Source organism: Phaseolus vulgaris, chromosome 7 (assembly GCF_051622355.1).
Source record: "Phaseolus vulgaris cultivar YP4 chromosome 7, ASM5162235v1, whole genome shotgun sequence".
NCBI classification, from domain to species: domain Eukaryota; kingdom Viridiplantae; phylum Streptophyta; class Magnoliopsida; order Fabales; family Fabaceae; genus Phaseolus; species Phaseolus vulgaris.
Window position 1 is genome coordinate 54,200,491 of NC_143504.1, and position 14,475 is coordinate 54,214,965.

At 25.3% G+C, this 14,475-nt stretch overlaps 1 protein-coding gene and 1 long non-coding RNA gene across 2 annotated transcripts; both read right to left on the reverse strand.

Annotated features, from left to right (window-relative positions):
- Nucleotides 1-466: 466 nt before the first annotated feature.
- LOC137828329 (ethylene-responsive transcription factor ERF024) lies at nt 467-2,156 on the reverse strand. The gene is made up of 2 exons (XM_068634849.2): nt 1,686-2,156; nt 467-1,238 (listed from the first exon to the last, which is right to left on the reverse strand). Exons 1-2 carry the CDS (start codon nt 1,966-1,968, stop codon nt 889-891), a joined length of 633 nt encoding a protein of 210 aa, XP_068490950.1. The 5' UTR covers nt 1,969-2,156; the 3' UTR covers nt 467-888.
- Nucleotides 2,157-10,963: 8,807 nt separating this feature from the next.
- Nucleotides 10,964-11,487, reverse strand: LOC137828937 (uncharacterized). Its single transcript, XR_011084001.2, has 2 exons — nt 11,360-11,487; nt 10,964-11,216 (listed from the first exon to the last, which is right to left on the reverse strand). It is a non-coding gene; the product is annotated as an uncharacterized LOC137828937 (long non-coding RNA).
- Between the last annotated feature and the right edge of the window lie 2,988 nt (nt 11,488-14,475).

Genomic DNA, 14,475 nt, shown 5'->3' on the forward strand with positions numbered 1-14,475 from the left:
ATTTGTTCTTATTTATATATTATAATTTAATTTAAAGAATTTATATATTATTGGGATCCTTGTGTAAATACCAAAACTTATTGAGAATGACACTTTAACAAGGGGTAAGGTGGAGCACAAACTTCATCCCTATATATCCCCATATACCACTGAACACAGAAGTTAGTTGACCCTTCATTCTTGTGATATCAAGGGAAAGGTAGGTTGGAACATGATTAGGAAACCAAACACCCCAACATTCAACGTAGTAATAATAAACTTTGCCACTTGCTCAAATGACATAAAATGTTTTTCTTTCTATTATTCCCCTCATTTATAATTAAACCAAGTCTGATCACGGTGAAGAACCTCAGAATGGAATCAAAGTTATTATAGAATACTAGGGCAACACCTGAATCTATTAATTTAAACGAGTTATAAACTAAACAGCATTTGGTTCCAAGATTTCGGGGTTTAAGAGTTTCGATAAACACGCCTACAAAGTTATAAGTTCATAAACCAGCACCAGTATATGGCCAAAAAGATTGTTCTGCACATCACAAGTCACACACATATATATAAAGGAAAAGAAAAACATAAAAACAACCTAGGAGCTAGCAAACCCCTTCTACGTTAACGTAGACAGTGCTAGTTGTACCTATACATATATGAAGATAAAAATAGAACCAAAAGACAAGGAAAACAAGAGCACTGCTCTTACACAAATCACATTAATTTCGTCATGGCCAAGCAAAAGATTTGATGTGAGAGTTCGCCCATATAATTCATAACAGGATACCTTTTCTGCTCTCTTTTTCACTCTTTTTTAGCATTTCAAGCATTAATATAGAGCTTTAACTTGTATATATACTAGTGCTGAATTTAATAAAAGGGTTTAATTAGAATATGTTAAGGGAAATTCCACAGGCTTGTTTCATGTTCGATGTTTTCTGGGCTATTGGGTTCCAAACCAATGTCAAAAGGAGGAGGACTAAGCAGCATTCCTTGAGCCATATTGACAAGAACATTCGGCATGTCAAAGATCAAATCCTCGTCCACGAACTGGTTACTCATCCCTGCTTGGTTCTCTTGTAACCCTGAAGAGTTATAATTCCCTGTTGGCGTCTGCATAGCATCCTTCGCAGCTCCAGCAGCCCCCGCCGCAGCGGCTGCCGCCATCTGAATGTCACGCGCCGAGAGTGAAGCGGGGACAGGAAGGGAAGAAGCGGAGTCAGGGAAATTGAGCTCAGCGTCCTTACCTAGTATCAGATATGATATATACGTGTATTAGATACAATATGTATGTAAATACATTGACATTAAGGAAAACAAAATAAAAATTATAAACTACATTATGATTATTATAAATCTAATTAAGTTTCATTTTTTAGTTGAGATCATGTTTTGTTAGAAGATGTATAATAATATTTCTAAAAGGTGTATCACATGAAAACATTGATATAGTATAGACAATAATGAAATGAACCAAAATATTTGTTGTCAAACTTAGTTTTATTTCTTATACATTCAAATGATTGATTTAGACTTTTTTTTCCACATCAACTTAATATTTAATATTTTTAAAAAATTAAAATATAGGTACGTTTTAAAATTTGAAAAGTATTTAATCTGAATATACAGATACTAAAATTAAATATGAAAAAATGTTAAAGAAAAAAACATTTTTCCTTTGATGATATTCTTACCCTTGAGAGCATAAGCTGCCACGTCATAAGCCACTGCGGCCATTTCAGGTGTAGGGAATGTGCCTAACCAAATCCTGTTAGGCTTTTTGGGCTCACGAATCTCAGACACCCATTTCCCGTTGCTCCTACGGCGGACACCGCGGTAGCGGCCGGTTCCGGAAGAGGCTCTGCTGCTGCCGGTTGCATTATTAGAATACATGGCGGTGGTAGTGGTGGTATTGTCTATGTGGTGTGTGAAGGTGTGTGTTGCGAGTGAAAGTTGATGGCAATTGAGTGAAGCCATTTATGGAGGTGAGTTTAACGAAGGTTGGAGAAGAAGTAGCGGAAAGTGCAAACCAGTTGTTTCTGAATTGCGGCCTGTGAATGGTTGGGGTGTAATCCAGCTTGGCTTTGCCAACGATTGATATCTGGGTCGGAGAGCGTGTTCCGTTACAAATAAAAAATCAAAAAAGAAAGTAAAAAGGGAAAAAAAAAACTGAATTCAATTCGCGTAACTTATCCAACGTCAAATTTTGTCCACATGATAGTGCACTTTGTGAATATCGTATAACATCACTAAAACCCTGTTTTCCCTTTTCAATTATTTCCAACAAAGATTTTCCAGAACATAAAACATGGATATTTCTTCTTATTTATACAATGGTGAGTGACATGTGTTGGAGATAGCACATAGGATTATTAATGACGTAGGACTCTCTCCCATCGATGGCAAATCAAATTTACGAGGACATGTTTTATTCTCCAACCATTTAATTAGGTAGGGTTTTGTGAAGTTGTCGCAACGCAAGTGATATCCATGAATATAATTTTCATTCGGAGACAGCACAGTACGATGCTAGTTTCGTTTCGTCAGCAACATGTAAATCAACAGCAAATTATTAGCTTCTTCACAAATTATCGTGTATAGTTTAAGTTTGTCTAAAATCTTTGATTCTAGGCTTATGTGCGATTTGATTTGGCATCATTACTAGTTTTACACTAAGCAAGTTTTTCTTTTTCTTTTTGTGTTTTCGCAGCAATAGACACGGAATTTTGTGGTTGAAAGCGATAGGAGGAATTTAATTGAGTTGTTAACTATCTTTGAAGAAACGAGTGGATACGTTCAATGGATCGTGCGAGAGTTAGAATAAACCCTCTTTCAAGCTTCAACTAAAAAGTAGTGAGTTCTTCTTTTGTAAATATCTTTTAGTTCCAATTGATGTTCCCAATGAAAGAAATGGGGGAGCAATATAGCCTGCTTAGTATCACGCTTGAAAAATATAGAAATAAGGAAGAGAAAAAAATAGAAACTGATAGATCAAAAGAGTAATATAATAAAAAAAAGTAAAAAAAATGAATACGTATTTAGAGTATAGTGTGAGAACGTGTTATGAAAAATCAATTAAGTTTTCTTGTTGTTATCAGCTTTTTTTTCTGATCGACGTAAAAAAAGCCCTTAAACCAAACATTATAAGAGAAAAGATAAAATTAAAGTATTTTAAAAGCTATACACGATAGAAAAATGAGTGAATATAAAAATAATAATATAAGTTATTATTTTAATACATATATGTGTGGCGGAAGATTAACTAAGGTGACAAGTCAGTACTAGCTAGTCAGAGAGGGGTCACACAGGATTTTGGGCATTTTTTACTCTGTTTTTCGTTTTTTAACTTTTAGATTTTTTACATAAGTTGGAGGATTTCTAATATTTTAATTTTTTTAACTTAAAATGCTATTACATATTTTATATTATTAAATTAGATTATTGAATGATTTTTTTGAAGTCAAATGATCACTTTTCTAGGTTTAAAGTGAGACTTAATAATTTTTTTTTTATGGTGACATCTTGCTCCATTATACAACCTTTTATTAATGATATAAAAAGGAGTATTTTTATCATTTAATGTAAAATTTGAAATTTTAAGCATAGATAAATGGTTGTATAGTGGAGCAAAGTTGTCATTCTATCATTTCTTTTTTTTTTCTACACCGCTTAGTCGTATGCATGACCAACCAACAAAATACTATGTATGGAAACCTTGACGAGAGCTGAGAAGAGATCCATATACACAACATCATAAGTAATACAAGGGTGACAGACAAGAAATTTACCACATCATCAAAATAAATACATTTCATTGTCATACATAATAGAACAGAACAAAAATTTTAAAACCATTTGCAGCACATTTCATAAAAAAACGACCCTAATATATGCCATTCACAAAAGGTGGGGGTGTCTCTCTCTATCACAACATGTCAAAAGCTTATAAAAGGATTGAAAAAAACTATAGAACCATGGTATGAATTAAAACAATATCACAAATCAAAACAACACAATTTGTCAATCACTTTGTCTACCTTTTACGAAACAAGGTTTAAACAATAATATATATATATATATATATATATAATGCATCATTCACAGTATTTTTTAGTTTGATAATATAGAAATAATGTTAGTTTAATTCTAATAGCTAAAATTTTAGTAGTTAATTAAATATATCAATTTAAAAATTAATTTAAAATTGTTTATTAATAATATAAGATACTTTAAATATTAATACTTTTTTAATTTATAAAATAATTTATAATTTAGTTAATAATAATTAATTTTTTTATTTTTAAAATTATTTTTTATTTAATAATATTTTTAGTGATAATTTTAAAATATGTAGTTATCTGAATATGTGATCTGATCATCTACAACAATATAGAAGTTAAGTTGCTCGATTATAATCTTATCTGTATAATATGATAGTTGTATTAGTCTTTAACTTTTTGTTAAAATAGTTTAAATTGAATTTTTTATGACTATTAGACATTATATTCATTAACTGTGATTAAATTTATTGGATATTATGTTAAAAAAAATTTAAATGTTGTGGATGTTATTTGAATTTAAAAAGTATCACTAGTATAAAAAGACTATTTTTGACACTATAAAATATTGTAAAAAGGCAACTTTACCTCATAATTGCTTTTTTAGAGTTTTTTATTATCCTAATTTATAGTGCGTCAGTTACGCTCTCATATTTTCTTGTCTTCTAGCACTTCTTTTTCCTCTTCTTCATCTCGAGTCATTGTGTAAGTTTCTTTCGAATATCTGCTTCCTTTTCACCATTAGTTTTTTTTTTTTTTTTTTTTCTCTTATTTGTTTATTTTCTCACATTGTTGGATCATCACCATTCCTACTGTTTCATTGTCTTGCATGTTGTTCTTTGGATTTTTGTTGTTCCTCCATTTGGTTCTTCGCCATTGTCGTCTTCGTTGCCGTTGTCGCCGCTCTTCACCACCACCGTTACCTCTTCATAAACTTCTATTCTAACCCAACAACTAACATAATATAAATTAATAATAATGCATATATTATATATACATCTTATAAGGAGGTGTAAAATGACGACTTTTACCATTACCGTCCTCTTTGTTTGAATTCAAAAAGACGATTAAATAGTCGTGTGACTTAAATTCTCAAAAAAATTCTCCAAACTGGTCCATAAAAAACTTCAAAAGAGTCTTATTAGTGAGAAATTTTTCATATATTTTGAAATTTTTTATCGTAAAAATTTTGTAAAAGAAATTGTATTCCAAACAGATTTTAAATATTAATGATTTTTCGATAAAAAAAATATCAATTTTTCTTTTAGTAATACAAAACATTACGAGTTTACAATTGGAGAATGATATATTATATTACTAGAATATTGCATTGATGTAAAAACTTAATATAAGCTACTAATGAAAAACTCTAGACATTTACACTAACAATTTAGTTTCCGTTAAACCAGCATTATATCAATAAAAATAATATCAATGGTACTCTTCATTTTATAATTAAATGATATTTTATATTTTATTTATAATACAAATAAAAAGACTAGTAAATAAAAATATTATGTTTTCCTTCTGTCTTGGCCAGAGGAGTCATACTCAATAGGTCCACATAATGGTGGCTGGGATTAGGGTTAAGTGCATGCACTTAAAAAAATTGCATTGGTATCATTGCTTCTTGACCTATCTTATATGAGGGAGCAAATAGGTATCAACTTGTAAGCAATTAATCCAATTCTATATTCCATGCACAGTAAACTACACAAATAATATGGATGCAATGTTAAAAAACTTTTGCCTACTTTCCAAATTAGGAAAGTTGAGGACTGTAATTGGAATTCACAGGGTTTAGATTACTTTTTCAATTATGAATTCTTGAATCTTAAGATCTGACATAAAGATTGAAAAGGAAAAGTATAACAAAAACTAACTTTTGTATAAATTACTGCTCATAAATTTTCTTTTTTTGTATAAATTCCTTCTTCAAAGTTTTCTTGAGAAAAATAACTTTTTTTAAAATAATATTGAAATTATATTATTTGAACTGACAATCAAACATAAAATAAGTTAAGCATTACCTATATTCTTGTCTAATTAAAGCTTTTTAAGGTTTACGATCGTTTTTGTTCCTATTAAGGAAAAGTACTTGTTTAAAATGTAAGAAAAAAAAATCAATTTCATTACTTTAATAGAAACCCAAAAGGAGCAGTTTTCTGAGAAAAAATCATAAAAAAAAAAAAAATCTATCCTTTTATAAGTGTACCTTAACATGTTGCAAATAAAAAAGAAAAGAAAAGAAAAACTAAGCAAAAAAAGTATGTGGCTTTATAAATCCAGCTATAAGGAGTAAAGATAAGTTGTAAAAATATATTATTAAGATAATAAAAAGATTATATTATCAATCCTCCAATTAATGCATATTGGTCGCTTTACAAAAAGAATTAATTGGTTTTAAAAATATATATATTTTATAAGTTTAGAAAACTTTGAAATCCTTAACTACAATTAAAAATAATGATCTTTAATAGTTAAAGGTTAGGTTATTTTTTCTTATTTTGTAATAACGTATCTCCTTTAGAAGATCATATAATTTAGAAGATCATATAATTGTATTATGGTGTGATGTCTTTATTAATCTTGTTATTATCATGTTTATATAACTCTGATTGATTTTTTTTAGTACGTTGGATTTTTAATTGATTGAATTGTAAAAACTTTTATCTGAATTTTTTTTACAAAAGATTAGCATATTTTAAAAGTGTATCATTTTATTTTATTTATTTTTTATTGGTAAAATAATTCGCCAAACATATATAACATTTGATGTTATCTTGCATTCTCACCATAACTTCTAATAAAAAATAGCCAGTGCTGTTTATCTGTACATTCAACATTATGATCCAGTAATTTTATGCAAAGGCCCTTGTTTAGTTTTTTTGGGCTTTTACTCTCCAAGATAAAAGAAGAAAAAACTATTACAATTGAAAACATCGTTAAATATAAAGAGTTTATATTTTCTAAAGAACGTAGTAACATATTGTTGTATGAACTCATTTAATTCATTAAAAATACCTAAATTTCACATGAGTTAAAGATAAAATATAAATAAACATATAAATATGGACAACTTTTATCTTACAAGTGAATTTTGTAGTAAATGGTGTTTTTTTCTTTAATGTGAGAAGGAAAATGAATGTTGTAAAACAAGTTTAAGATATAAAAGAGGTTTATGCATAGTTTAGATTTTGATTATTTATGTGGGGTTTGGTTTTGACATGAGTGAGAGTGTTTGGTGTTGATAGAGAAATGGGATAAAGAGAGGAAAAGGTTGGAATAGGAATAGGAATAGGAATTGGAATAGAATTGGTGAGTAGTGTGGTTGTGCAGTGATTAACTTAATCTGGGATGTAGTATTCCGGGTAGATATGTAAAAGGGTTATGCCGCGATCCGCGTTTTGAACAATAACCTCCTTTCTCCTCTGTAAATTAATGGCGTGTGGGGGCTGTAATTTTCTTGACCAATCTACCCTTCTTTCTTCAACATACATTTTAGAGTGTCTTCCACAAATCATGCTGTTACTTTATTCATTATCTTACAAACTTCACTACTTTAATTCTCGTATTTGAAGTATGCTTCATTTTTTTAACACTTTTGCCTCGATGATTTTTTCAATATAAATTAAATTAGAATGATGTTTTAAAGAGTAATTTGTTGTATTTATTGTTCTAGTTACATAAAAGTTTTTATATAACTTGAAAATTAAAAATTGTTAATTGAAAATTCAACTAAGATTATTTGAATTAACTAGAGTTAGACACATCAAACCATTATAAATGCGTCTTTTTTATGTTAATTCTTTTTAAATTACTGTTGTCAACAATAATTTAAGAAACGTTTTTTAAAGATTTAAAAATCATTCATCCTCTTAATTGTGCTTTTAATCCTTTTTTGTTTTACACTTATATTATATTTTACATTATATTATGTTATATTATACTATATTGTGCTATATTATATTATATTACATTTCATATGTTATGTTTTTACATTGAATAATTGTTAGTGGTTAAAAGTTTTATTTGCACAAATGGGACTTGTATTCAACTTTTTCCTAGAACAAAATGTTAATAGTATAATCATGATATGATATGATAAAAAAAAATTTACTTAGATTTAATTTCCTCCTTCAAAAAAATGTTAATAATAATAGGAATAAAAAATATTAGTAATATCTAAATATATAAGGTAATAAATAGTGTTTAATTATTTTATAAGACTTAACTTATAACATTTAATGCGTTAATTATGATTTTTGAAAAAGGACTTTGTTTGGTTATTTTTTTTTTAGTTTAATAAGTAATAAAATAATATAATCATTACAAGAAAACCATCAAATACAAACTAATTTTTATAAACCAAAATAATTAGTTGTAATAGTAACTAAATTATAAACCATTTTAGAAACTAAAAAATAAAATAAAATTTAAATTAGTTTCTATTATTCTTAAATAGTTTTTAAATTGGTATCTAATTAGCTACCAAGGTTTTAACTACCAATTATTGGTTTTATCTAATTAGCAAAAACTTTGATTACTAATTAGATACCAATTTAGAAAACATCTAACAATAATATAAACTAATTTAGAAACCAAAAATTTATTTAGTCCCTAAAATTGTCTCTAATTTAGTCACTATAGCAACTAATTATTTTTTGTTTCTAAAATTGGTTTTTATTTCATGATTTTCTTGTGAATAATGTTTTAAATTTTTTTTAAAGTCTAATTTCATTTTATATAAATAACATTTAGAAAATCTTACTTTAGAGGTTTATTCCTATAACTGATAAAATTAAAATAATAATATGATAATGATAAGATATTAGAAAAAAAGATATTTAAAAAATAAAAGAATGACTCATCAATTTGGAACCATATGAAAAATATATATTTCAAGATCAATTAAATATCATTAATTACATAATTACTTTTTTTAATATGTATAAGTTAACTAATTAAAACAAAATTATGATCAAACTGATAGTTAGAACTGACAGTAGCCATATATCATATATCATTAATTAATCTTAATGATATTATCTTAATAATCTTAACATCAGAACAACTATTAATGTATACAATAATTGAAGAATAGAAGAACTGATTACTTTTAAATATTAAAACTTCGGAGAGTTAAAAATGTTTACCTATTTTCACTCCATACATTCATTATTTAAGAGCAATTTTAACAAATATTCTAAATTTTAATCTCATTGTTTAAATTAATAAACAATGGGACGATCCTGACTCTATTTTGTTGGTGAGAGTCAAAGGAAGTTCACAATAGAACCATGACTGTGTGGATTCACAGTAAGTAGTATGATAGGTGCAAGTTTCTCGATGCTAATTTCAATACACGAGTCTTCCAAAAGTAGAGTCAAGTGTCTGAGTATGTGAGTTAATAGAAATCTGACAGGAATAATGTGAATGATAAATGTGATTGACACTTGATGACTTTGTGCAATTATGAGATTTTGATGAATTATGTGTATTTTTTTAAATCATTTTTTTATTAGAATTCTAAAAAACAATAAGCTTTCCCTTTGCTTTTTGGCTGTTTTCTTTAATATGTGATGATCATGTAAATACACGGGAGCAGATTAGATAGATTGCAGGTAAATGAGTTCCTTAGTGAGCAAATGGAATATGAGATGAATTTAGTTTTAATGTTTCATTTTGTTTCTTTTAAAACTTTTGTGTATATATTAAAATTCCTATGAACATTATATTTTTTTAAATATAATTATGAGATAGTCGTAAGTTCATATGTTAATTAGAATTTTCTTGCTTTCTATTTTATTAAATATGGATAAAAATAGAGATGTTACAATATTACATTACAATGTTATAATTTTACATTGAATGATTTTATTAATAAGGTAATTAATAGTGTTTAATTATTTTTACATGACTTAATTTAAAACATTTAATGCATTAATTATGATTTAAAAAAAATACCATAATGTCTTATATTTTTTGAAAGTCTAATTTCATTTTATATAAACAACATTTTGAAAATCTTAGTTTAGAGGTTTATTTTCTATAACTGATAAAATTAAAATAATAATATGATAATAATAAGATATCGGAAAAAAAAAATCATATTCATATTCAGGAAAAAAATAAGAGAATGACTCATCAATTTGGAAACAATATGTCAAAAAATAGTTAAAGATCAATTTTAATCATTAACTACGTAAATACTTTTTAATATATATATATATATAACTAAATTAATTAAAAATAAAGTTTCAGAAGAAGTGTCAACACCTCAAATATCATAATTACCCTTAATATATTATTATCTCAGCAGATTGATATCAGAAAAACTATAAATATTTTTTTACAATACTTGAAGAATGGAAAAACTTATTCCTTTTAAAAATTAAAACTTTGGAGAGTTAAAAAGAATATTATAAATTTTAATCCCATTATTTAAATTAAAGTAATAATATATTAACAACCTGTTAATTATGCAACTTTTAATTGATGATATATATATATATATATATATATAAAATTATTATTTTATATAAAAATTGAAATTTTAGACAAAGAAAAAAATGGAGAAAAAATGTTTGTTATGTATATTTTTTTTAAAATTGATAATTTTTTCTACAAATATAAATTAATTATAAACGTGTTATATTTAAAGTCGGAAACAGTATATATTAAGCTTGTCTTATTTGTGTTTATTTTATTACAATAAAGTATTATTAATAAAAGAAACCAATTTATATATTTTTTGTTATACGTGCTTGTTTAGTCTGTTCACTTGATTATAGTAAACAAAGTGTACCTATTTAAATAAATAATTATTTTGAAATGAGTTTATTTTAAATTTAATTAAAGCAGTGTATTAAATTTGGAAGGAAAAAGAAGAAGAAAGGATTGTGGAGAAAACATACATAAATTTTCATTGATAAATTGATTTATTTAAAAGTGACAATACATTGTTCTGTGATAATTAAAGAGAAGAAGAATGTAATTAGTTAAATTGGTCGATTGTAGGTTTAACAAGCCTCTTAGCACAACAGCAAAAGTCATTGTTTGGAAAAGCGTGAACGCATTGTCCAATTTGATATGAAAGCTTCTTGCAAGTACCGTTGCAGTCTGGATATTGTGCACATGGTCCCAGACAATGTGATGTGCTCATACCTGAAGAAAAACCCATCCAAAATTTGTAGAATCATTCTAATTTTTTAGGTGTCAAAAAATCATTATCTTAACTGTTGTTTAACAATGGAGACAGAAATATTATCAAAAAATATTGAAAACAGATGGAGAATTTTTTTACGTACCTAATGTGAATAGAAGAACAAAAACCATGGCTGCCAAGATAAGCTTAACTGCATGAGTCATTTTTGTGCAGTTTTTTCTTCTACTTTCTCTCTATCGTCTATATCAACAGAGAGATCTGTAAACTGTGTATGAACTTTATTTTTAACAGCAACAAATTTATACACTCTAAAGAATACTATTTATGGGAATATCTAACATTAATTATTTCTTTGATTTGAATATGGATATCATTTAAAACAAATAAATTTTTATGTATATAACATTAATGATTATAAATAACATTTACGATTTGTTTGATTTGAAGATGGGTTTGAGGGAGTAAATTTTGGTAGATTTGAGATGAGATTGTGCTTTGTTTGGAAAAAAGAGTTGATTTGAGTGGAGGTGAAAGAAAAGAAAAAAAATGTCAGATTGTTTGAATTAATGTGAATAGAATAAAAATAAAGAAATTTTTTGTCAATATGATGAGTTTAAATGAAATTTTAATTTTTTTAATTGATAAAAAATACATTTTTAAAAGAATTTAATGTTAAATTAATTTTAAAAAATGCAAACAAAATTCAAATAAATAAATTATTATAAATTTTAATATATAAAAAAGTTAAATTTTAAAATGTTAATAAATTAATTTAAGTTTTAATGTCAGATAAAATAATTTATTTCAATATATTATTAACATATAATATTAATATTATTTATTATTTAATATTTAAATACCAAACTAATTTTATAAAAAAAAAATTAGTTATTATAGTGTGCAAATTAGAGAATATTTTTTGAAGAATAAAAATAATTTTGGTTTCTAAATTAATTTATATTATTATTAAATAGTTTCCAAAATTAAAAACCATTTAACAATAATAAAAACTAATTTAAAAATCAAAATTATGTCTTCAAAAATATTTTTAATTTGGTTATTATAGTAATTTATTATATTTGATCCGTAAAATTAATTTCTAATCAAATGATTTTCTTGTAATAGTCTATAATTATTAATAAAAGTAAATTATATTACAAAAGAACGATCTATTAAAAATATTTTTTTTTCAGACTTTCTTTACAGTTTTGGATGAAAAGTTTAAGCCTTGACCAACATTTTTATTATTTTCAAATTTCACGTTTTCAATCTTATTTCTTACTAATCAGTATATCTGGGTCTTTCTATCCACATAAACAAACTGTAAGATTTGAGAAGATTGTAATAATTTAGTATTACTATTTATATAGAATTATTTTGAATCATTTAGAAATTTTAATTTTTTTCAGTTTTTATTTATTTAAATAGCACATTAAATACTTTAGTATTTGATATAATAATTTTGGAATTTCATTTATTTAAAGTTTTAGAATACCAAATTAAATTCATGTATTTTTTGTATTTATTTAAAATTTAAAAAAATTTAGGAATTTTTTTCATTTCTAATTTTTATTTAAATAGTACATTAAATAATTAATTTTATTTATTTCAAAGTTTTTCTAAAATAGGACATTAAATAATTTAAAATAATATTTATTTATAATTTTTGATAATTTATAAATTTTATTTATTTTAAATTTTTTAAATACGAAATTTAATAATTTAGATTTGTATTTATTTAAGATTTTGAATAAATAAAATTTTTATTTTATTCAAAAGTTTATTTAAATAAGACATTAAATGATTTATGATCTGTATTTATTTTAATAAATTAATGCATTAAATGTTTTAGATTAAGTCATATAAAAAAAATTAAACACTATTAATTACCTTATTAATAAAATCATTCAATGTAAAAATATAACATCTGTAATGTAATATAATCTAATATAATAAATAATATGCTATGTTTTGTTAAATTTTCCTCATTTTAACATACTCAACTATTATGAAATTGCTCTTTTGAATTATATCTGTTATTATTAAATAATTTAGATTTGTATTTATTTAAGATTTAAAATGATTTAAGAATTTTATTTTTTTAAATTTTTTTAATACGAAATTAAATATTTTATATTTGTGTTTATTTAATATTTTAAATAATTTAGAAATTTTATTTATTTCAATTTTTGTATTTAAATAGGACATTAAATAAATTAGTATTTGATTTATTTAGGATTTTTTATTTCAGTTTTCAAAAATATGAAGTTTAAAAATTTATATTTATATTTAATCAAAATGTTGATTAATTTAAGAATTTATTTATTTCAGATTTTTATTTAAATAATATAACAAATACTTTAAAATTTTATTCATTTAAAATTTTAAATAATTTAATAATTTTATTTATTTCTTATTTTTTAAATTCGATATATAATTCAGAGGTATTTTTAGTTCTACAAATAAATTATAAAATAAAATGCATATATACATTATGGTTGTGCAACCAATGTACTCAAGAATGGAGGAAGAAATTTTGAAAGGGCCATAAACAAGGGATGTGATGGTAGATATAAAAAGAGGCGTGGGAATAAATGAAAAGGGAGTACTGTTGGAATTTATGGGGTGCAGAATGCAAAGACTTGGATAATGCACTTGTGGAATGAAAAAATTGGGTTGGTGAATTAAAAGGCATGCAACTTTTTCTTCCTGTACCCATCAATTTATTAGTGCACCCTATAATTTTCAAAATGATATTTTACCTTTATTTAAAAGTGACTTTCTAGAACACAGTTTCTGGAAACAAAAAAATTTCAGAACGAATGAGCGTTCTCCTTCTCTTCTTCTCTTTGCAGTAATGATGTGCAACAATAGCGACAGTGGGGTGCAATAAAAGAGATTCGAATGGAGGAAAATTTAGTTATTTCACCCCACTCTTAAGGTACAGGTTGAAAAATGGGGGTGCAGGAATTAACCATCTCTTTTTGTGACTTGCCTGCTTATTTTCTAATATATTTTTGCATATCAAATGGGGAATAGGCCCTGTTCTGGGCTTGGAATAAATATTGTTTTTTTATTCAATGTCACTATATTATGTTTGTTGATAATGTATGAAAATCTATATCTTAGGTGATTCTACAATTCAAGTTAGGAACACCATATGTATGTTTTTCTTTTTCGCATAAGAAAATTTTAAAATAAATTAAAAATGAAAATACAAGCATGCTTAAAATAAAATTGATATAAGATTGTTTTATA

What these genes read in the sequence shown, in the direction of transcription:
- LOC137828329 (XM_068634849.2), bottom strand. Translation starts at nt 1,968, where the DNA reads ATGGCTTCACTCAATTGCCATCAACTTTCACTCGCAACACACACCTTC. An exon ending in GGCAGCTTATGCTCTCAAGG is followed by an intron (nt 1,239 to 1,685) that starts GTAAGAATATCA and finishes ATCTGATACTAG; the next exon opens with GTAAGGACGCTGAGCTCAAT.